General features: G+C 47.8%; 1 protein-coding gene across 1 annotated transcript; it reads right to left on the reverse strand.

Annotated features, from left to right (window-relative positions):
• Positions 1 to 644: 644 nt before the first annotated feature.
• Trpv1 (transient receptor potential cation channel subfamily V member 1) lies at positions 645 to 22,185 on the reverse strand. Its single transcript, XM_034507143.2, has 15 exons — positions 21,902 to 22,185; positions 21,059 to 21,225; positions 20,830 to 20,982; positions 20,167 to 20,307; positions 19,767 to 20,065; positions 18,613 to 18,792; positions 16,028 to 16,186; positions 15,326 to 15,421; positions 12,959 to 13,029; positions 10,937 to 11,102; positions 10,463 to 10,529; positions 8,649 to 8,950; positions 7,632 to 7,759; positions 7,068 to 7,183; positions 645 to 1,924 (listed from the first exon to the last, which is right to left on the reverse strand). Exons 1-15 carry the CDS (start codon positions 22,183 to 22,185, stop codon positions 1,752 to 1,754), a joined length of 2,502 nt encoding a protein of 833 aa, XP_034363034.1. The 3' UTR covers positions 645 to 1,751.
• Between the last annotated feature and the right edge of the window lie 1,445 nt (positions 22,186 to 23,630).

The following is a 23,630-nucleotide window of genomic DNA, read 5'->3' on the forward strand; positions in this document are numbered from 1 at the left end:
AGATGCTATAAAACTTACTACTTAACAAAATAATGAGATAACCTTATTATCCTTTCCAGATATGGGCCCGCACACAAGATAAGATCAGGTAACTACCTTTCTGTTAAAGAAAAAAAAAAAAAAAAAAAACTCCCATTCCCTCAACAGAGGGATTTTTTTCTCTCTTAGAACTTAGTGTTAGCAGGGCAGTGGTAGTGCACACCTTTAGTCCCAGCATTTAGCAGGCAGGTGGATCTCTGTGCATTCGAGGTCAGCCTGATCGTCATAGTGAGTTCCAGGACAGCCAGGGTTACATAGAGAGGCCCTGTCTAAAAATCTCTCAGACACTGAGCCACCAGCCAGGCAGCATACACTAGCTGGTACGAGGCCCCCAACACATATACAGCAGAGGACTGCCTGCTCTGGCCTCAGGAGAGAAGAGACACCTAATCCTCAAGAGACTTGAGGCCCCAGGGAGTGGGGAGACGTGGAGGGGTGAGGCAGGTGGAGGGGGGGAAGGAATGGGATGAGGAACTGTGGGAGGGCAGATGAGGGGAGATAATAACTGGACTGTAAAAAAAATTAAAGATAATTATAATAATAATAGTCTCACTGTCTCCATCTCTTTGCACTGTATCCTCTTTAATAAATCTTTGTGTCTGCTCTGGTCTGATAAATACATTGACCCCCTTCTCCCTCGACTTGCCACAGCTGTTCCCTGCACAATACAGCTGTCAAATTAGGCCCACTAAACGGCACTCAGTCCTCTGTGACTTCTGTTTCAAGCTCCTGCCTTTGAGTCTCTGCCTGGGCTTCCCTTGATGATGGAGTGTAACCGGTAAGATTAAGTAAACCCTTTCCTCCCCAAGGTGCTTTTGATATGAATGTTTTATCAGAGAGAGAGAGAGAGAGAGAGAGAGAGAGAGAGAGAGAGAGAGAGAGAGAGTCTGAACAGAGAACCACCACCAGCCCAATTACTATCACCAATTTATACTTGTTATAAAGCATATTTGCAGACATATACATAGTTTATTTTATGAATTACAAGACTAACAGTGGTAGGCACATTTAGCACTGCACAGAATCAGGCGGGATTGTGATTACAACAAATGAAAGATCATTGAAATTTTTCTGCCATGTCCTTTGGGTATGATTGTATTTTTATTTAATCAGCAATGAAGCTACTGGTTTTTTTGTGTGTGTGTGTGTGAGGATAGATATTTTACATCAAAGGGGAAAGTCATGTCTAGAGCAACCTGATTCTGGTGGAATTGAGGGTGAGACTGGTGTACCCCAGTGTACTCCCACCTTCTCTGGGTCTGCCAAATGACAAAACCCTCTAAAATCTCTCAGGACAAGTAAGGTAGTCAACAGAGTATAGGGAAGAAATGGTCCAGCATTTCCTATCAAAGCAAGTAGTTAAAGTTGTTTTCCTGGACTCCATTTACTCATAGTCCCAGCCATCCAAAAATCAAATAAAACCAGGGTCTAACATGTATCCAAGTAGAGATGTGCCATCCACTCTGTTTAATAAAGTCCGTAAAGAGTTGAAACCCAATTGTTTGAAGGTTGTGGTTGGATACACATCTCGCTCCCCACACACCTCCCACTTTCCCACAGCAGGCCCAGTGAAGTCCTAGGAACATGCCTAGGCCGGCACAGAGTGGACCCAGCCAACATCAACCCTGCTCTGATGTCCCCTGAGCAGACCCTTCCCCCACAGGAGCAATGAGCCATCCAAAGACCCAGCACTGACGCCTGCATGGTGTCCCTCATTTCTCCCCTGGGGCCATGGAATCCTTGAAGACCTCAGCATCCTCTGGCTTAAGGGATTCAGTATAATGCTTCAGTTGAACTTCTTCCGGCTGGGTGGTATGCCTATCTCGAGTGCTTGCATCTCTCAGAAGGGGAACCAGGGTAAAGTTCTTCCAGTTCCTCCCTGAAACTGAAAGGCAGCACGTCATTACTACCTTGGATGCAACAAAACAAGCACAGTTTGTGTGCAGGCTTCATGTCTTCAGGTAAAGGAGAGCTGAGCACCGCTCAATCAAAGAAGTTCCTCCTTACAGCGGAGACCATGACTGCAAATCACAAGTGGATACAATGCTGAGATCCATGGGTCAAGGAGAGCCCAGCCCCAATGAATACATCATCAACACACCTACCTACACCTAAAGCTCAGGGAGCATTTTGGAAGAGGGGGCTGTGATGGTTTGAATAGGAATGGCCCCCATAGACTCATGTATTTAAATGCTTGGTCCATAAGGAGTGGCCCTATTAGGAGGTGTGGCCTTGTTAGAGGAACTGTGTCTCTGTGGAGGTGGGCTTTAAGGTCATATCTGCTCAAGCTACACCCAGTGTGGCATGCAGTCCCCTTCTGCTGCCTTCAGATCAAGATTTAGAACTTGGCTATATCATGGTTCCTCCAGCACCATGTCTACCTGCATGCTGCCAGGCTTCCCAGCATGATGATAATGGACTGAACCTCTGAAACTGTAAGCCAGCCCTAAATTAAATGTTTGCCTTTCTAAGAGTTGCCTTGGTCGTGTTGTCTCTTCAGAGCAATAAAACCCTAACTAAGACAGAAGTAAAGACTGTAAGAGCCAGAGGACCAGGAAGTCTGCTCTGAAACTGTCTCCTAGAAATGGCTGCCTAAATAAAACCCAAACAATAATAACAGGCAGGCTAATGCAGAGCAGGAAATCTCACAGAGTCCCACCACTGGACAAAGAACTACAGGCAACTAATGACTGCTGAGAGGGAGAATTAGCCTCTCCCAGTGACAAGAGTCCTAACTGGTTATCTAGTATAAAGTAGTTAGCTTTGAAATCATAAGCAGACTCAGCAAGTTATATTTGTGTATATACATATATATGTGTGTATGTGTATATGTATAAATAAAAAAGAGAGGTTGGGGCTGGAGAAATGGCTCAGAGGTTAAGAGCACTGACTGTTCTTCCAGAGGTCCTGAGTTCAATTTCTAGCAACCACATGGTGGCTCACAACCATCTGTAATGGGATCTGATACCCTCTTCTGGTGTGTCTGAAGACAGCAACAGTGTACTCATATACATAAAATAAATAAATAAATCTTAAAAAGAGAGAGAGAGAGAGAGAAGTTAGAGGAAGGGACATGGGTAGAAGTTGGGAAGAGGACAATAATGTTATTATATTTTCATTTTAAAACATATTTTTAAAAAAATCTTAGCCAGGTGTAGTGGCACACACCTTTAATCCCAGCACTCAAGAAGCTAAGACAGATGTAAATTCAAGGCCAGTCTGGTCTACATAGTGAGTTCCAGGACAGCCAGGGCTACATAGTGAGACCCTGTCCGCAATAAAAAGAAAAATCTCTAAGCTCTTAGATCCATGATGTTTCCTCTTCTTTGACAGTTGAGCTCATCCACCCAGGTAATAGCTTACACTTTCTTCCTCCCCCAGGCCCTGGTAAACTAGTTACCTCATGAGTCTATCGCATACCCGCTTCAGGCTCCAGTGCCTCTCTGCCCAAATGGGAGGGGGAAGAGATTTCTGCCACACAACTCCACACTAGGCAGTCCTAAAGTGATGAACAGCAGCCAAAAAACATCAAGACATAGGGTCAAGACCCCACCAGGGCATAGAAGAAAATGCCAAGGGAAACATGGTGACACTGGGCTTCAAATAAGAACTTTGACATGACCTAAAGTCCCAGAGAGCTCTTAAGGAAGACTCGGTTACCACTGCCTGTTGAGATCCCAACTAACTGGCTGGGACGTAGAGACACCCAGTTCGGGAACAGTTGACCTAACCAGCTCCAGGGTCTCCAGAGGTAGCTGAAGTTCCCCCCACCATTCATCATATTAATACCAAGTATTAGGCCAGAGGGTTCAGGACAAAGGCAAGATGGCCTGGGCCAAGAGGTCCCCACCCTTCTCTTCTGATCAGGAGCCGCCGTTGCTTTCAAAAGCCCACACAAAACACTGGACAAAGCCAGCTCCTGGTTCAGGATTCCCAAAGTAACCACGGGATCCAAGACCCACCTACAGGGCCCTAAGCTCACAAAGTAAGGTTATAATATAACCTTATTTGTACCCCACCATCACATTGAAACCTCCTCCCAGTCCCCTTTAAGAAGCCCCTACCTCAGCCCAGCCTTGTGATTCCACTGATCCCCCTCCTGTGAGGTCAGCAAACCTGCCTGAGAGCTACCCCAATAAACCTGCTGTCTTACTATAAATTCAGCTCAGTTTGATTTATTACACGGGTGGAGAAGCCGTTCACCAAGGCTCCCCACACACTTCCTAGTTCTTCCAGTTTCCACCTTCCTTCCCTGGCCTTTTTCCCCTGAATTCTCCCACATCTTCCTAACACATGCAGCTTGGTGAGAAGGGGGACCCCATTATCTCAATTATCTGGCTATCATCCCTAGAGTTTCTACTGTTACAAAGGTGAGAAAGCAAAATTCTAAAGGAATGTCCCCCTAAGAAATAAGTACCTACATTCACTAGTGAAAGTGTAAAGTCTAATACTCGCCCGCTTCTGTTCCACATGGCTACTCTAACTGGACAGCAGTTCACTGAGAGGTACAGGCTAGAGAGCCATGAGTCCTTGTGCTCACAGATGAGCTCCAGTGAAACCAGAATTGTTAAACACTCAGGGCTGTCTCCTCAGCAGAGAACATAAATATCTGTTTTACACCCAGAAGTCTGGGCTGGGTGTTGGTAACAGCCTGGCGACCTGTGCTATTTGTAGGGTCAGGCCACACCCAAATTCCCCTCAGACTATTATGTTTATCCCAGATTCTTTTTTTTTTTTTTTTTTTTTTTTTTGTTTTTCAAGACAGGGTTCCTCTGTGTAGTCCTGGCTGTCCTGGAACTCACTCTGTAGACCAGGCTGGCCTCGAACTCAGAAATTGCACCTCCCTCTGCCTCCCAAGTGCTGGGATTAAAGGTGTGCACCACCAATGCCCAGCCTTATCCCAGATACTTCCTCCATAGACCTTTATCTTGAGCACTGTTTCTCAGTCAACATAACCCATCCCTAAGGGAGATGTCACGTGTATTTTGTAGCTTGGTGGCCTCTAAGATGACCTAGACCACAGCAGATTCTCCCCTAAGCACTTATGCTATAAAACCCATTCTTATGGAAGAGGCCACACCTTAAGCTATATTATAATAATTGTCACCAGGAAACTCTCCCCCCACCCCAAAAGATCCTGTACTTAAATACATCTAAAATAAACTGTCCAGTGTCAGACTCTAGAAGTTTGAACCAACAGTGGTTAAGTAAGTAGGAAGATCTTGGTAAGCCATTCAAACCACGCACAAAGCTGGCTTTGAGTAGATCTGACAGTGTTCGCACACCTAACAAATTGAAGGAAAGATAGTGAGCGAGTGATAACAACGTGACCAGGGGGAGTCTTTCCAATTACATTCCTAGGAAAGTCACAGAACTGCTGGGGACCTGTGTGAGATTAGTAAAGCCCCAGAGCAGGAAACCAATATCCAAAAGTGAGCCTATTTTGTTCTGTACTAGAGATGGGATCACATGCTAAACAAGGGCTCAACCACCACTGGCTACATCACCAGCCCCCGAGTGAGCCTTTGATGAGATAGCTCTCCATATCCAACTGTGATGGAAGGTCTTGGACTGGACTGTCCTGCTCATGACAACCATAAGCTGAGCCAAATTCCATTCAGCAGATGTGTTTAGGCCTGAGGTGACAGATGTGAGCTATGAACCCTAAGAGACATGGCATTCACAAGAGGATCCCTGTGAACACCCTATCTCTCTGCTTAGAGACAATCTTACCAACTACAGTATAGTAAGCAGCCATCCCATAGAGCATGGAATTTACCCTAAGCTAAAGAGAAAGTAGCTATCCTAGCAGCTGACACAGCTAGAGTCAGTAAAACAGAGGGTAGTAGAACATTGGGGGACTGGCCGGATATAGTTACCGACAAGTCTTTGGCTGAAAATTAGACATTGCTTGCTGATGGTGAGGGTACATGAGGCCTAGCAGAGATGTCTGCAGTGGGGTTGGAAGTGGGGTGGACACACTTCAGCTTGAGTACAAGAAGGGAGTATAGATGGAATATGGAGATACCCTTACACTCACACATGGACACACTTAAGATGATTCCTTAATAACTGAAGTATCTTTGAGGGAAGGTAACTGAATCCAGGTTCCACAGTATCTTATCCACAATGCCTAGCACACAATCTGAAAATAATTGGACCAAAAAGAAAAACCAGGGTAATATGGTCCTTTGTCACACACACACACACACACACACACACACACACACACACACACACAGTGCAGTTAAGAGAAATGAATGCCAAGATGGCTCAGATGTTGGGATTCGCTAGGGACTGCTGACTCCAGGGCCTTGTGCTTCCCAGGCTGAGTGTGCTACCTCTGAGCCAGTCCACCCCTTAGCCAACAGAAAGTGCAAAGTAACTTATTAATTTGTTCAAAGAAGCAGAGGAAACACGCTGCTAACGAAGGAATGGCTAAAGGACCTCTCAGCAAAGAAATGGAGACTTCAACAGAAAAAACAAAGAAACTCTAAAACCAAAAGACTTAAAATTTGAAGTTCAAAATTCTCCAGATAGGATTAAGAGCAATTTGGAGCTTACTAAAAAGAGAGGAGTCAGTGATTATGAAGGCAGACCAAAAGACATCACATTTGAGAAAGAAAAAAATAATTAAGGACAAAATGAATAAACTCCCCAAGAGTTCTGCATCAATACTGCATAGTATAACACCCAGGTTCTCAAAATGTGGACTGTGACCCCATATGGGGTCGCATAACTGAATGTGGGGGGTTCTTGAAAACGTTGGCTACATTAAAAGGTTTCTGAGCATGCAACAGCCAACAGTTAACTTGAAATCAAATGAATAATGAATCTGAGAAGCCTCTGACAACACTCCTCGTGCAGACAGATGTGTTTGAGAACATACACCAGTCACTAAGCATGGACTCTTGTCTGTTGCTGCTATGCAGCTGAGGTCTGATGTGAGGAAAGTCAAGATGGAGCAGGGAGCCCTCTTTCCCAGTGTCAGGCCCCTCCCTGCCAGGGGTCGATCCATTACACCTCACCTCGGCCTGACCGCAGGGAGAAGCTCAGGGTGCGCTTGACGCCCTCACAGTTGCCTGGGTCCTCATTGATGATACCCACATTGGTGTTCCAGGTAGTCCAGTTCACCTCATCCACCCTGTGGGGTAGGGGACAGGATCTGAGAGGCCAGCTGTCTAAGGCTGAACAGCCTTCATGCTAGAATGAAGAAATAGCAGGCAGAGGGACAGCCGGGGCTTGTTTTATGGACACCCCTCACTTCCCACCACACCACAAGGCCCAAGAATTTTAAACATTGGATTCCTGGGTTTGACTCTGTTCACCAGGTAGTCATTTTTGAACACCTCAAGTTTTTCAGTGCTTAATGTTGGAAGTTCTACCTCCTGAGATCTGAGATGGGTGTCCTGTGCCCATAGTTAAATCCTATGGTGGCTCTTGGACCTGGTGCTGGCCTTGAGAGTCCCCTATTTTTATGACTAGTCCCGGGAGCCCTGACCCTGGTCTCTACACCTTCATCTGGCTCCAGATGGGTCCCACATGTCCAAGACTGAGACCAGGTCTCAGTTCTGACTCCTGCTTAGCCTTACCTGAAACACCACCGGTAGTCATCCTTGCCATCAGGCGTGAACCCCACCTGCAGCAGCTTGCCAGAGCGGAAGGCCTTCCTCATGCACTTCAGGAAGCTCTTCTCTGTATCCAGGATGGTGATGGCTCGCTGGTGGAAAAGGAAACAGGCCACCAGCCTGGATCACCCTCTCTAGAATCTCTTTCAGCCCCTGGAACAGCCTACTGCACGTCTGTTTCTAATGCCTGGCAGACACATGCTCCATGAAGAAGACCAGCCAAAGCTTCCTGTGCCTGGCAGCTGCCTGCTAATTCCAGGAAGGCAGCCTTAGGAGTTGATGGAGCTCACAAAGGGACCATGTGGAGTACTAAGTGAGATCAGAGTCCAGACTGTTGGGTTTAAACCCTGACTCTGCTACCTTGCAGCTATGTGGCTTGAAACACAGAGAGATGACATCTCTAGACCTCAGTGCTTTGTCTAAAGATGAGATGCTGATAGAATTCCCTTCAGAAGATTGTGAAAGGTGAAATGAAGTCAGGTAAGACAGGCACTTAGAGCAGGGCCCACCATTCAGCAAATGCTTCTGGGTAAGAACAATGCTTTGTTGGTGGGGATTCTGAAGGCAAATATGAATCATGCAGCTTAGAAAGAGAACCCTTGGGGCCCACTCCATGAGAGCAATACCTGTGTGTCTAGTGTCCAGTGCTCACTTAAACCAAGATGCTCTATGATGGACAACCCATGGGGCTAAGCCTACATCTACTGCCCTCTGGGATTGCTCAGCACTGGGCCAAATACACCCAGTCTGTTAGTTACAGCATCTAGCTAGACTCACCTTACTACTTGTAGATGATGGACAGCAGGGATGCCCATGGGAAGGGTGCTGAGGGAGCTGACAATATTGATCCCTGGGCCCTGTTGGGCTCCCTGCCCCCTCCTCAATCCCATGGGGGATCATGCAACCCCCTGTGTAACAGCAGAAGGAACAGGGAACAGCTTCCGGGCTGCACTCTCTCCTCACCCCCACTCTGCTGCCCACCTGCAGCTTCCAGATGCTCTTGCTCTCTTGTGCAATCTTGTTGACAGTCTCACCCATGAGGGCAATGAGCATGTTGAGCAGGAGGATGTAGGTGAGAATCACGTAGGACAGTAGCAGGATGATGAAGACAGCCTTGAAGTCATAGTTCTCGGTGAACTCCAAGTCGCCCATGCCGATGGTAAACTTGAACAGCTCCAGACATGTGGAATACAGGCTGTTGTAAGAGTTACCTGGCCTGCAGGTAGATCCGCAACACTTGCGTGGTGAGCTATTCTTTCCATCCTCAATCAGTGTCACTACGGCTACAGGTCACAAGAGAAAGGGGTGAATGAAAACCAAGCCCCCAGACCCCCTGATACATACCTCTCCCACCCCAGCACCCTGCAGCAGGAAAGCCACTCAGCCATGCAGCACATCCCCACCCCAGACTAGCATAAAACTGTAATAAAACTCTGCTTTGTTCAAAGAGTGTTATCATGATCTAGTAGACAAAGTGTTTGAAGAAATATGCAAAGCTATGTAGACCATGCACACATCGAGGCCTTTGTGCAACACGCAACCTGATCAACCTTACAAAACAGGCCTGGCTCGCACTGCCAGCCACACCATGTCTTTTTAGAGGTCCACTCTAGAACCATGGGTGTCAAGCAGTTCACAGCAGAGTGGCCCCTGAGAACATTCTTCTTTGGAAGTGTAGGACAGAGCTGGAGAACTGCTAGGCAGCCGAGTCCTGTTCATACTGTGCACCAGTATCCGAGAACTCCCTGAGCCCAATCCCTTATTGTACGGATACACATAACTTCAGATCAAGTGCCACAATCCATACCTATCAGGTCCCTCCCCCTAGTCATGGATACTCCTCCCTCTTAGGCAGGAGGGATAAAAATAAACTGCAGGATGGGAGCAGAGACAGGCATGCCTCAGCAACCATCCAACTGCAGAAATCAGACAAGCACTGAGGCACAGGCATGTGCTCACAGCAGGGGGTGGATCAGTCAGAGGGGCTCCCAAGGGCCAGATCTGTTTCAAAGTACCAAGTGACCATGTGAGGGGCCGAGGATCAGCTGTAAGGGGCTCCCAAGGGCCAGATCTGTTTCAAAGTACCAAGTGACTGTGTGGATCTACACAGAGCAAAAAGAACCTCTTTTTTTTTTTTTTTTTTTTTTTTTGCCATTTTTGCATTGAAAAATTCAGTTTCAGAAAGGGAGAAACGCCCTTCCTTATGATAAAATGCCAGAGACTAAAGATGCGCAGAATGGTGGGGTCAGGGAATCGCTTAAAGGCTGGCGCTGTAACTCAGTGGGCATTTGTCTGGCACGAATTAGACCCTGGGTTCAATCTCCAGCACAAGGAAAAAAGAAAGGAAGAGAGGAAAAGGGAGAAGAGGGATAGGGAAGGGAAGAAAAAAGAGACAAAAAGACCGAGAGAAGGAATAGACAAAGAGACAGATTTTAAAATGATAAAATTTGGGGAATCTCGTTAAGAGAGAAGTCATTCTTACAACTCTTAAAACTTTCTTGTGAGTCTGAAATAGTGTTAAAAATAATTTGGATTAAAACTGAGAAAAATATAGCTATATGGCAGGCAAGTAGCACGGTATCTCTAAAATGACTGAGAATGTCTCATAAATTACACTTCCAAGTTCTCAGGCTCGTGTCGATGTGTGTTCTGTTTATCCACTCTGCCGCCTGCAGGCACGCGCGCATGCGCCTGTCTTCCCCACCTAGCTCCTCCTCCCCTGGCCCTCCAGAGCCCTGGGGAAGTCAAATGAACAACAGACATGCCTGCCCACCAGCCTTGACTCAGTCTGTTACCTGTGGAAAATCCAAACAAGAACACGAGGTAGACGAACATAAACCGACACAGGTCTCTGAGGATCATCTGCAGGAAAGAGCAGGCTCGTGAAAGACAAGCCCGGCCCTGGGAAGAATACAAGGAATGACTCAGGCTGTAACAGCCTGGGGTAGCCAGAGACCATGGGACAGGAATCTTCAACGGGCTGGATTCTATAGTTCTCAGCTCAGGCATCATGAAGGAATCACTCACACCTCTCCATGGCTTTTGTTCAGGTTGGGAGACAGCAGTTTGGGATGCAGAGGCAAGAAGTTTGAAGAAAACCTCCATGTCAGGGTCAGTGCCAAGTTGCTTGATTCTTGGGGAATAAATAGACTAAGAACTAAACCAATGGTCCCCCGGAAGATACAGAGAGGCTGAACAGAGTGAGGAGGACAGTACCTCACATCTGTGGGGCAAACAGGGCTCTGTAGAAAACACACTTGGGAACCTACCTTCTCAATCATGACAGCATAGATGCCCATCTGCTGGAATCCTCTGGTGTAGTAGAGCATGTTGGTCCAGCCCAGGGCCAGGGAGAACACCATGGAAGCCACATACTCCTTGCGTTGGCTGAAGTACAGTACCACAGACACCAGCATGAACAGCGACTGTACAAAGCTAGGGCGGAGGCAAAGGAGACCAGCTTAGGGGAAGCCAAGAACAAAAGGCCCTGAGGCTGCAAGAATTGAGAGAGAATGTAGCCATTCACAGGCTGGGGCTGGGCTGCCTGATTCCTTTAGCCTACACCGTCTCTCTCTACAGGCACAAGGAACAAAATGTCTGGCATGTTGGGAGGCAAAAATCTTATTCTTAGAAGCACAATGTAAATACAGTACAGATGTTCCTTGATTTATAATAGTCATGCCCTGCACAAAATCCATTGTATATCAAAAATATAAGTGAGAAATGTATTGAACACCCCAACTTACTGATCATGAGTGCTTAAGTACATGGCCCCGTGCAGAGTCAGCGCTTCCCCCACCCCCCCACCCCACCCCCGGGCTGCCTCACTGAAAATACTGAAGACTTTCTTGGCCTGTTCCCTGCACAGGCCAAGAAAGAAGATCTGAGAGAGACAAGAGGCAGGAGAATTCCAAAGCTGGCAGCAGAGAGAAGCATCTCACCAGTGTGAGAAGGATCAGGGTGGGGAAAACCCCAATCAGAAAGAGAAAACAGGAAACAGGGTATGGTGGCATGCAACTGTCACCCCAGGACTGAAAGTGCAAGGGGAAAAGGATGTGAAAGCCTCGTCTATGGCAGCAGTAGCCATCAGAAGAAAGAGCCTGAGGAAAGGTTTCAGAGAATGGGAAGGGTTGGGGGCAAAAAACTGGTTCAGCCTATAAACATTTTTGCACTCTTGTGATTTGTATCAATATGAATGAATAGTTTTGGTAAAATAAAAGCTACATACCTTTATTTTGATAGAATAGAAATTATATGTTCTATATTAATATGTACAATTGCATGTGTGTGTGCGCATAACCATGCATGTGTGTGCATGTGTGTATGTGGTGTGTTAATATCACTACAATGTGGCTATACCTTTTAGAAATGGAATCTTGAGTCTACTGGGATAATGCTATGTAGGGGAACATTTCTTCTCTTAGGCAAATCAGTATTGTGACAGCCAGTTGCTGCAGACCCTACAGGTTGAGCCTGCCCTTTGGAACTAAAATAAAGGTCTCTGAAGATCAGAGTGGGAACATGGGGTTTATGAATCCTAGGGACAAACTAGTCACAATAGCACTAGAAACCAACTCCTTAGTCACACCTGACAGAGAAAGAGATGCCTCAGGATGGAGCGGGGGGAAAAAGAAGAAAGTTTAAGTGAAGATCCAGAAGCCCCATGGTTGGAAGCCTCTGTGCAGGATGGGTTTTACAGGTTCTAGTTTATTTTATGAGCAGAGACTCTCTGCAACACATGTGCCTTTAAGAGCACATGCCACCACAGCTGCTGCCCCCACCCACATCAGCAAGACAAGAAGATGAGGGATAACCTGCTGGTACCTAGCAGGGAGAGGCCATGGATGCTGCTAACTACTCAGTGCACAAGACAATCCCTTTCCCACCCACTGAAGTATATAGTCCAAGATGTCCATAAAGCTGAGATAAAAAAAAAAAAAAAAAACTGCCTTACAGACTGGAAATTCTTGAAAGAAAAACCTGTGTATACTTCACCTCTGTCTCCCAGTATAAACCCAGTGAATGGCAGGGGCCATGCACACACTGTGGACAAAATAACTCCAACTGTGAATCCTGTCACCTGCGACACAGTCTGCCAACCCCAGCACCTGACTTATCTGGCAGAGCAAACAATAGCTGATATTGATTTGTCTGGTGAATATTATTAGTGTCTCCCTCCATTGCTTCAACGTGCTTTACTGAGGCCCTACTATGTGCCTGCTCAAGCATAGGTGAGAGAATGAGGGAGAACTAACCTCAGGAGGTCAAACAGAGCATAAAACATCACTTACAAAAGTATCTCACTGTAGCTGTCCACAAACAAACTCTTGAGGGATGGTCGCCTCTGCAGGAAATATTGAATCTGCAAATAAACAGATGAAGTAAGTTTCTGGGAAGTGTTAGATGTGTCTGAATGGTGAGTTCCCGGCATGCTTTCAAAGTGTCACAATATTGGAACACTGGAATGGGTTCCAGCAAGGAGCATGAAGAATGTAGCAGCAGCGGTAAGGCGGGCTAATGGGGTGGGTGACGCTATGTGACTCAAGAAGAGTGTTAAAAACCTAGACTGCAATTAAAAGTATCTCGAAGGCAATTGAGGAAAGAAAGGGTCACCAAAATCCTATCAGCTGTTGTGATCCCAGGGCAGGGTGAGAAATTTCCTTTCTTCTAGTTTGCTCTCCCACCTCCACCATCCTGTTCTATATTGAGCATAACATCATAACAAAAATCCCTTTATTCAGCCACAACTGAACTAACTTGCCAAATCAACCTTTGATGGCTTTGAAATCCTCTCCAAAATACCTACATGCACTCGCCCCAGTTTAACCTCTGTTTGCTAAGAGGTGCCCACCTGCTGCTGGGGCTTTAGACTTTCTGAGATAATGGAAGTTACAACTGTGAAAAGACAGTGTTTCCATGAAGACCATCCAGTAACTGATAGAACTTCCATAAAAGTAAGCGTGGTGGTTGAATGAGAACGTTCCCAAAGATTCGTATGTATTTGAATATTTCATCCCCAAATTGGTGGGACTGTTTGGGAAGGATTAAGAGGTGTGACCTTGTTGAAGGACGTGTGCCACTGGGGACAGGCTTTGATGTTTCAAAAATTTCTCCCATCACCATCCTCAGTGCTCTCTCACTCTCGTTCTCTCTCTCTCTTCTCTCCCCCTCCTCTTTCTTTCCTCTCTTGCCTCTCTTCCTTTCTCTCTCTCCTCTTTGCCCCCTCTCTCTCCTTTTATTTTTCCCTCCTCTCTCTCTCTCTCTCTCTCTCTCTCTCTCTCTCTCTCTCTCTCTCTCTCTCTCTGCCTCCAGTTTGTCATTCAAAATGTGGGTTCTCCACTGCTGCTCCAGCCACCTGCTCCCTGCAACTTCCCTTCCTCCATCACCGATTCTAACCCTCTGAAACCTTAAGGCCAAATATATTCTTTTTTTTTCTGTAAGCCTCTTTGCTCATGGCATCTTATCACAGCAGTGGAAAAGTAACTAAGATTAAAAAGTCACAAAAAAAACATGATGACTTAACCCAGGAAGTTTAGAGGTTAAAATCACACTGATATAACCAACTGTGGTGGTGCACACCTGTCATCCTAACACTAGAAAAGTTAAGGCAAGAGGATCAAGAATTCAAGCAGACTAGGTTACACAGGGAAACCTCATGTCAAAAACAAACAAACAAACAAAAACAAAAAACAGGGCTAGAGAGATGGCTCAGCAGTTAAGAGCACTGGCTGCTCTTCCAGAGGTCTTGAGTTCAATTCCCAGCAGCCACATGGTAGCTCACAACCATCTGTAATGGGATCTGATGCCCTCTTCTGGTGTGTCTGAAGACAACTACAGTGTACTCATATAAATAAAATAAATATTTGTTAAAAGATTAAAAAATAGCCGGGCAGTGGTGGTGCATGCCTTTAATCCCAGCACTTGGGAGGCAGAGGCAGGCAGATTTCTGAGTTTGAGGCCAGCCTGGTCTATAGAGTGAGTTCCAGGACAGCCAGGGCTACACAGAGAAACCCTGTCTCGAAAACAGAACAAAACAAAACAAAACAAAAACAAAAAAGATTAAAAAATAAATAAATAATTTTTTTTAAATAATGATTTCAAATTCTGCATTCAACTCTCTTTTCATGGACCTGCGTTCTCACCCTTGCCCTAAGTTTTACTCAAAAAAAGTGAAACTAAAAATCATAAACCATGTATTCCCTAAGCTCTAGTTTTTACAGAGAAGTTGGCATAAAATTCTAAAAGGAATCCTCACATTCAAAGAAAAGGCCCTGGTTCCTGAGGAGAATCCAGTCAGAAAAGTGCTTGCTGCATGAGCAGGAGGGGCCAGCACTCATGAGACAAAAGCCAGATGCAACCACATTTCACTGTTAGACTGGTGCTTGGTATGGAGAGCTAGGTAGAAGGGCCCCTGGAGCTTCCCAGCCAAGCAGTCAAAGAAAAGACCCTTCCCACAAGAACAGCCATGACACTTAGTGGTGGAGAGCTGCCCATCCATGTTGCTTGATCACCATGTGCCCTTGGGAATACACTGGGTGGTCCCCCAAACCCTGCCATGAACACCTGCCGGTTGTCAGCTTCACCTACTAAGCTCTCAGTCCCTGTTCTCTCAGCATTTGTCAGCAACAGAAGCCCACAACTTGTGAAGGGATGCTTACCCCTCGGAAGAAGAAGTAGACTCCTCCTGACACAGACAGTATCTCTCCAGTGACTCGGAAATAGTCCCCAACGGTGTTATTCAGCTTATAGGGGGGCTGTAAGGCACAGAGGAGTTGGCGACTCATTCATTCATCCAGTCAACAAACATTCACCAGGTGCCACCAGGTACCAAGCCTCATCAGTAAGACTTGGCTCCTGCCTAGGAGACAAGCCTCCATTAAAAGAGAGAAACAGGCCTAGCAAGATGACTCCACAGGAAGAAGCCTGCTCTGTGCAAGTCTGAGAACTGATTTTGGTCCCCAGAACCCATTGGGAAAGGACAGAGATGACTCCCAATGGTTGTTTTTTTTCTCCGATATCCATGTGTGCACACACACACAATCATCATACACACATACAACAACAATAATAATTTTAAGGAGAGAAGCACAGAGAGTTCTCATGGGACATCTGTAAGAGGGTCCCTTTGTAAGACTTGCCTCCCTGAGTCTCTAGGTATGAGAGCATCCTTCCAGTGCTGTGCCATTCCCCCAAGCAACATCCCTGCCCAGGGCTTTGAGTGGATGGCAGTGGGTGACAGGGTAGATGGAGGTGCTCTTACAGACCTGGTGTGTTGAAAATCCCATTCTTCCCACAGCCTATGGTGCCCAGCTGCTCGCCCAACCCCAACCCCCAAACAGGGCCTGTGTTCCTGGCCGCACCAAGCCTTCCACGGGCCGATAGTAGGCAGCTGTGGTGAAGATGATCATATACAAGCAGTAGACGAAGAAGTTGAAGTAGAAGATCCGCTTGACAAATCTGTCCCACTTGTCCTGTAGGAGTCGGTTCAAGGGCTCCACGAGAAGCATGTCATGGCGGTTCTACGGGAGGAGAGAGAAGTAAGGCTCACTCCTGCACCAGCACCTACCCGGATAGCCACACCAGTCTGTGGCACTCCTCACTCCTACGTAGCCCACACAGTCAAGGAAGAATATCCTCCTCTGCATGCCAAGCAACCAAGAGTCACCAAGGTCTGAGGTATTGTACAGCCAAGGCCTTGGGTTGGGCCCTGCTCTGTTCCTGACTGATCACGCTCATAGCTTCAGTGTCTCCATGAGTACACTGACTGGTAAGAAACTGGGCAGGCCCTAAATCAGTGGATCTCAACCTGGGGGTCGAACAACCCTTTCACAGGGGTTGCCTAAACTCTCAGAAAGCACAGATATCTACATTGCAATTCTTAACGGTAGCAAAAGTACAGTTATTTAGTGGTGATGAAAATAATGTATGTGGGGGTTAGGGGGTCACCACACCATGAGGAACTATATTAACTGGTCCTAGCACCTAACTACAGTTAAGAAGGTTGAGAACCACTACCCTAAGGGCTCACTTAAGGACTTCAGTATTTACCAACAATCTAATCTCATTATTTCAAACAAGTGGCTCACTTCACGCCCAGACAAAATGACTCTTAGGAAGTCGGAGTTGCCTTTACATTCTTCATTTCTTGTGTTTGCAGCCCTGGGTCAGGCAGAGAAGGCAAGTACCTATACATGACATGTGAAGGAACCTAAAAGGCCTGGCCTTGGAGCAGGGGGATGGTGCCAAATACTGTCATTTAAAATAGCCTTTAGACAAAAGTCTCATATTCAAAGACTTGAAGGCTCATGGGACTGAGAATGTATAACAGAGGTACAGGTACAGGTACAGGTACAGGTACAGGTACAGGTATAGGTAGCTTCTTCTAGCCTCTCTCTCATACTTAAGCTCTACCATAGATACACTTTTGTGTGAGTCCTCATACACTTTGGGGGATGGGAAGCTCCTCACTCCCTCAAGGGCCTCTAAAGAGATGTTAACTACAGGGATGATCTATTATTTGGAGTAAATTGGTCATCTCTGCCTTCCACCAGTATATCAGCTCAAGCCGAACAGCCCACCAGAAAGCATTTGGGACATGAATTATTGATGGCTGCCCCTGAGCTTTGTCTCCTCCAGGTTAAATTCCTCAGTCTGTGATGAGGCCATTCTCTATTCAGACCAGCCCTTTAAGAACTCAGAGGCCAGATTCAACATGGCAGCCTAGGTGGGGCTGACAGGGCAAAATAGGACAGGCCTCACCTTCCTTGGACTCTGGTCCTATAAATACAACTTCATTCAGTGAGGCACTATGGCAGCCCCTCCCTGCCTCTGACAGAGACTTCAGCTCCCAAGTCCACTTCAGGAGCTTGGAGCATGACTTTAGAAAGAGAGGACAGGTGAAGTGGCCTTATAGACTACTCAGTAAGTGTAAGAAGTAAACTCTAAATAGAGCAGACAAAATGAAACATCTTCCAATGAGTGAAAAGGGAATGCAGAAAGGCTGCTAGGTACTGGACTCTGTGAAGATCAGAGCATGACACCAGCCCAGAAGCCATGAGAGAGAAAAAAAAAAAAAAAAAAAAAAAAACCATCAAGCAGCTTGGCCCTATCAGAATGAAACCCTTTTATAAGTAAAGGATGCTGTATATAAATTAAAAGGCAAAAGACAGGGAGAAAAACTACACTGTAGCACAAGCAATAGAGAAAAGACTGGTTCATTCGGCAGCCGAGAGTGTCTATAAATCAGGAGAAGCCAGCACACAGTCCTGTAAACCTTTGGAGACCCACCAAAGAAGTACAAACGGCCAGTAAATGCATAACGCTGTTTCTCCTCACTGCCGGGTGTGGTGGCCCATGGCTTATAGTCTTAACACTTTAGAGTGAGGAGGATCAGGAGTCCAAGGCTAGCCTGGGCTACGGAGCAAGCCCCTGTCTCAAAAAAACAAGAAGAAATATGTTGAGTGTGCTTTTTGATTTGAAGATTGCAGTTTCACGTATCTTTCACAGGAAAATCCTCAGGCTTGTGTCAGTGGCCTGCAGTGTGATGAGCAACTGCAGATGGCGTGACTGTCCTGGGTGACAGCTTTTAAATGAGACAGATGCCTGCATGCTACTGTAAAGCGAACTACAACACACGTCAGTGAGTGAAAGCAGTTGCCTGCTTATCCTATAGTGTGTACAGCGTGATCCTGCTTACACAAATAAAAAGACTCCATGAAACTTTGTACATGGCATAAAAGAGAGCTGTCCTTATCTCTGTACTTCTGAGATGTTCTCACGTTTATGAGCTAACAGCTGTCATTCATTTGTTAAGGAAAACACAAGAGAAAGGAGGTGAACTAGGTCTACAGGACCTGGGCTCCTGGCAGCAGGTTTTCATGTGAGGCCAGATGGAGCAAGGGCAGGGTCGGGCTGAGTACACATTGTCCTGGCCCTAAGCACTCACAGGGGTCTCACTGCTGCTGTAGGCAATCACCTCCAGAACTGAGTTCTTCTCACAGGTGTCAATGCAGGACAGGTCATAGAGGGAGGAGTGCACAGGCCCATAGGCCCATTCAGTGAACTTCCTGGACAGGTGCCGGCACTCTGGTTCATGGATCTCCCTCTGGAGAATGTAGGCCAAGACCTGTGGCAGATAGGAGATCCCTATCAGGCCAGCCCAGGCCATGGATGGCTTCCCCAGGCAGGCTCTGAGCTCTTATGATAAATGCGCTCAGCTCCCAGCTCCATCACTCAGACACCTAGGCTGAGCCCCAGCAGCTTCTCCACTATCAAGATCCACAGAGCAGCCTCTGACCTCAGCCACACCCACATCAGATGCATTACTCCAGGGCCCCCAGATTTACAGTCCTTCTGTGAAGGACAATGGAGTTTTCTAGAAAACTGCAAACCAGAAAGAAATAATCAAAATCTAAGGAATAAGCCAGTCATGGCGGTTCATGCCTGTAATCCCAGTATTCAGAAGGCTGGGACAGGAGGATTGCTGCAACTTTGAGACGAGGCCAGTAAATTCCAGTCAGCCTGGACTACAGCATGAAATACACACACACACACACACACACACACACAGAGGGGGGAGGGGGTAAGGTGGAGGGAGACAGAAAAGTAAAATTGAAGAAATACAGTGAAAGCCATAGGTAGGCTCCTACAGGGCTTAAATGGACAGGGACAGTTTCCCAGTATCTCCACTACTGAGAAAGCCCCTCCCCTCCAATTCAAGCAGCCCAAACACATCATCAGCCTGTCCTGCTGATATCATCTGTAGGATATTGATTTGTCTAGGGTCTGGTATACTCCAAGCTTCTCCCTTAGGACCTTCCCTGTCATTCCAAAAATCTTGGTCACCCTGGTAAAGCACCAACAGTCTCCTTTTTCTCTCAACCTAGCTACACACACATACACACACACACATCTTGAGTCCCTGTGACAAAGTTGGAAATTAGAAAACACTGTGTTGACCTTCACGGTTTCTGCTCGCAGCTCCTCTGGCTCACATTAACAGCCTCATTAGCTGGTAGACTTAGAGTCCTGCACACACAACCCTCTATCCAGCCACCATCCCTGCCTGGTATCCACAGCCAGGCCAAAGCCCCAACCTACCCCGATCTTCCCACTGCTAGCAGCCAGAGCCAGTGGTGTGAGTCCCTTCTTGTTGGTGAGTTCTTCTAGCTTCAGCATGGGATGGAGTTTGGCCCCCAGAATCAGGATCTCATTGTACATGTTTGTCACAAACTTTGTGTTGTCGGCTGTGTTATCTGCTACCTCCACCAGAGCGTGCAACACCGTGTTGCCCACCGAGTCCCGGGCACTGATGTCTGCTGGCTGCCAGGAGTTCCGCAGCAGGAACTTCACAATGGCCAGCTGGTTGGTGCACGCAGCCAGGGACAGAGGCAGCTCACCTGCAGCCAACACAGGATCCCCAGTGGAGCCCCACAAATGAGGCTAGTCCCTGAATGACCGGGCCTCTAGCTCCCTCACATCTACTACATGGCCTCCCTACCAAAGTAGAAGCCAGGCCTCCCTTTGGTTTTCTTGAAGAAGTCGCCGTTAGCGGCAGCCTGGACATCTGCTCCATTCTCCACCAAGAGGGTCACCAGTGCCATGTTCCGCCTTTCGATGGCAATGTGCAGTGCTGTCTGGCCTACAGAGGGAAGCGCACTGTTGGCCTTGTGGTTACAGTCCTGTGGGGGCCCAAAGAGATGTGCCCAGGGAAGGGCCCTGGGCAGGTAACAACTGCTTCTGGAAGAAGCACCCAGAAAATGTCTGCACAACCTCTCACTGTGAGAAGCCAGGGTCTATAAATTAGGCCAGGGAAATCTTGAAGCAGCAACAAAACAGAACAGAAAATACCAAGCTGCAGAGGGAAGGGGGCAGAGGGAAGGAGGAAGAAAGGAGGAAGGGAAGGAGGAAGAAAGGAAGGAGGGAGGGAGGGAAAGAGGGAGGGAGGGAGAGAAGGAGAGACAGGAAGGCAGATGTGACAGCAAGGGATAGGAACCACCAAGTCAGCAGGAGGGCAGCAGAGATTCCAGGGCCACAGGAGGAGACTGAAGATGAGAAGGGGCAGGGATCAGAACCAGGAGACAGCAACACAGTGACAGGGATTAGGGCAGTCCCCCCAGGGTGGAGAGGTTCTGTAGCTGTACCAGGCCACCCCCCACCTCACCCTTGTAGTAGCTGTCTGTGTAGCTGGCATTGACAAACTGCTTCAGGCTGTCTGTCTTCCGGGCGATGTCCAGGAGCAGAGCGATGGTTTCATTCTGCCCATTGTGCAGATTGAGCATGGCTTTTAGCAGACAGGTCTTTCCTGTCTCTGGGTCTGAAGGGCAGAGAGAGGGTCAAAACCAGGTCAAGATTAGAAAAGGCCCCCGGGGAAGCCAGTCCTCACGGGCCACCTTTGAACTCGCTGTCAGTCAGGCGCTTCTTGCTCTTCTGCAGGAAGGACAGCAGGCTCTCCAGTTCTTGGCAGTTACTCTGAGCCACAGCGTCAAAGATGCTCCTGCGATCATAGAGCCTTGGGGGCTTCTCAACGCCGGTGGAGACAGAGTCCTGGGATGACTGCCTGAGAAATAAGTCACACCCTCATCTCAGGCCGAGCTCTCCCGAGTATGGCTAAGCCCCAAGGCAAACCAGCCAGTTTAGGAAATACATGTAACTGTAATGAGGACCCTGGGATACTCGTGTCCCATCCTGCCCCTGACCTATCTGTAGACAATATGGAGAAAGATTTTGCTGCTACTGTCACCTCATCTTCCACCCAGCCCACCTGCCTTTCTTCTGGGGCTCAGGAGACAGGAGTCTAGAGGGGCTAGGCATGGTCGGCTTAGCCCTTCTGAAATGAAAAGGCATCTTCACACTACCCAGAAGCCATTCTGAATGACTCCCTGCCCTGTCTCAGAGGAGGCAGGAATGCTGGTAGACTCCTCGCCTGTGCTGTTTGTCTTCTTGGTCCACACGATCCTAACCTTGACCGTGAAGCTGAAGTATTTGGGACTGGTGAGCACGGGGCCTGGGTACTTAGCATGTGCTGGCAGCTGGGATCAGCATGTACACCCACCCCAGCATCTGTGACTGTGTGTCCAGCGAGATCACAAGAGTGTGGGCCAGACCACCTCTGAAGGTTCCCCAACGCCCCAGATCTGTGACATTTAACCAAGGAGCAAGAGCCCTTTTTGTTGTTACCAGACAAGTCTGGGATTGCCACTTGAGTCTTCAAAGGGAAGGGCCTCCAGACTTACCTGACACAGGCAGGTCCATCCCCAGGCCTCTGGATAGTGACAACAGAGCTGACAGTGATGATAGGGCAGGAGGCCAGCCCACCTTCCTCATAGGGGCAGTCCATGGGACAGGCCTCCTCTGAGTCACCCTTCCCAAAAAGCCGTGTGCGACTCCTAGTAGTGAAGACGTGGGGCTTGGCTGGAGGCGGCTTGGAGTTAGGGTCTCTGTCTGGAGGGTCCAGGCAGGAGTTCTCTTGGGGTGAGGGCTCAGATTCCTCTGAGTCTAAGCTAGCCCATTTCTCCATCCTTCCCAGATCCTCTGTGGCCCAATTTTCAACCTGCAGGTAGCCACAAAAATGAGGTCTGTGCCCATCTTGGGGACCACAGATTCTCATGCCCTCCGCACTCTCCTCATCAAGCCCCACCCCGTGAAGCAGGACACCTTGAAAGTCCAATTAGCAGTGCCCTTCGGAACTAAAGTTTTCAGGGCTGTGCCTCCCACTTCAGCATCCCTGGGGAAACAAAACTGCAGTGATCAGCAAGCAGGCCCTGTGGCCACAGTGACCGGGCTCCCCAACTCAGAGCCAGCAAGGTCTGGAGTGCTCATCTGCCTGGCCTGCTCTTCCTGCATCCCCATATCAGAGAGAAGCATTATGGAGGAACTCAGTGTCAAGACTGATGACTGATGAAGGATGACCCCATCTGTGCTGCATAAACTTCTGTCCTGGGTGCCAGCGGCCACACATACTACCCAACTTTGCCCTTCTACACAGCTGCAGCAACAGCAACCACTGTGTCAGGAGGGAATTGATGTGTGTGCAGCACATAGTGTGCCTTGGGTCACTTTTGTGAAGTTAGCGTATCTCAAGCATCCCAGTCTATTCTTTGCCACATCATTTGCTGTGGGGCTGGCAGGTGTTCTAGACCTGAACCTCTAGAGCTGAGCTGGCTGCTCAGGTGTGTCCACTCCACTTGAGAGGGAGCTGACACCTTTTCCTCCCCCATCTCCCATGCTTTCCCTCCACCTGTTGGCCATCCTGCTTCCTGCTGCCCAGGTCTCTCCTGGATCAGAGGCTTTTCCTCCCATCCTGCCTCCACCTGGAGTGAGTTCTCCTCTTCCCTTCCAAAAATCTTCCCACCTCTCAAATGCCACCTCCCCTCAGGGGCCAATATGAGTATTCCTACCTCAGCAAAGCCCCATCACTCCTGAACCTTCAGAGTGGCCAAGCCCCTGCCTATCCATCCTGATAACCTTTTTAGCACAGTCCATCTTGTAGTCTAACTATCTCTGTCTACCTGCTTGCTTCCTTCCATGCCCTGTAACCTCTGCCCAGCAGAAACTCTGCCTAAAGAAAGCTGCGATGTGTCCCTTCCCACTAAGGCTCAAGGAATAGCATGGAAGAAGAGCCAGAGGTCCATGCAGACCACTGTGAAACAATGTCTTCTGGACATGATGGGACGGCTGCATTGGGGGACTCACAGCAGCTGTGGTTTCCTGTCTGAGATCAGTCGAATCCACACTCTAGTGGATGGGAGAGGGCCGTGAGTTATTGGTAGTTGTTGGCTGCTGAAAGGGGAAAAGTCAATTTTCTTCACAAGTGTAGTCCCAGCAGGTTGCCTGTACTCCAATGGGTGATCCTATACCCATGCACATAGGTCTACACTGGTTTCATAGAAGAAGAAGATGAAGAAGAAGGAGGAGGAAGAGGAGGAGAGGAGGAAGAAGAGGAGGAGGAAGAAAAAGAAGGAG

The sequence above is a fragment of the Arvicanthis niloticus genome, chromosome 6 (assembly GCF_011762505.2).
Source record: "Arvicanthis niloticus isolate mArvNil1 chromosome 6, mArvNil1.pat.X, whole genome shotgun sequence".
Taxonomy (NCBI): Eukaryota; Metazoa; Chordata; class Mammalia; order Rodentia; family Muridae; genus Arvicanthis; species Arvicanthis niloticus.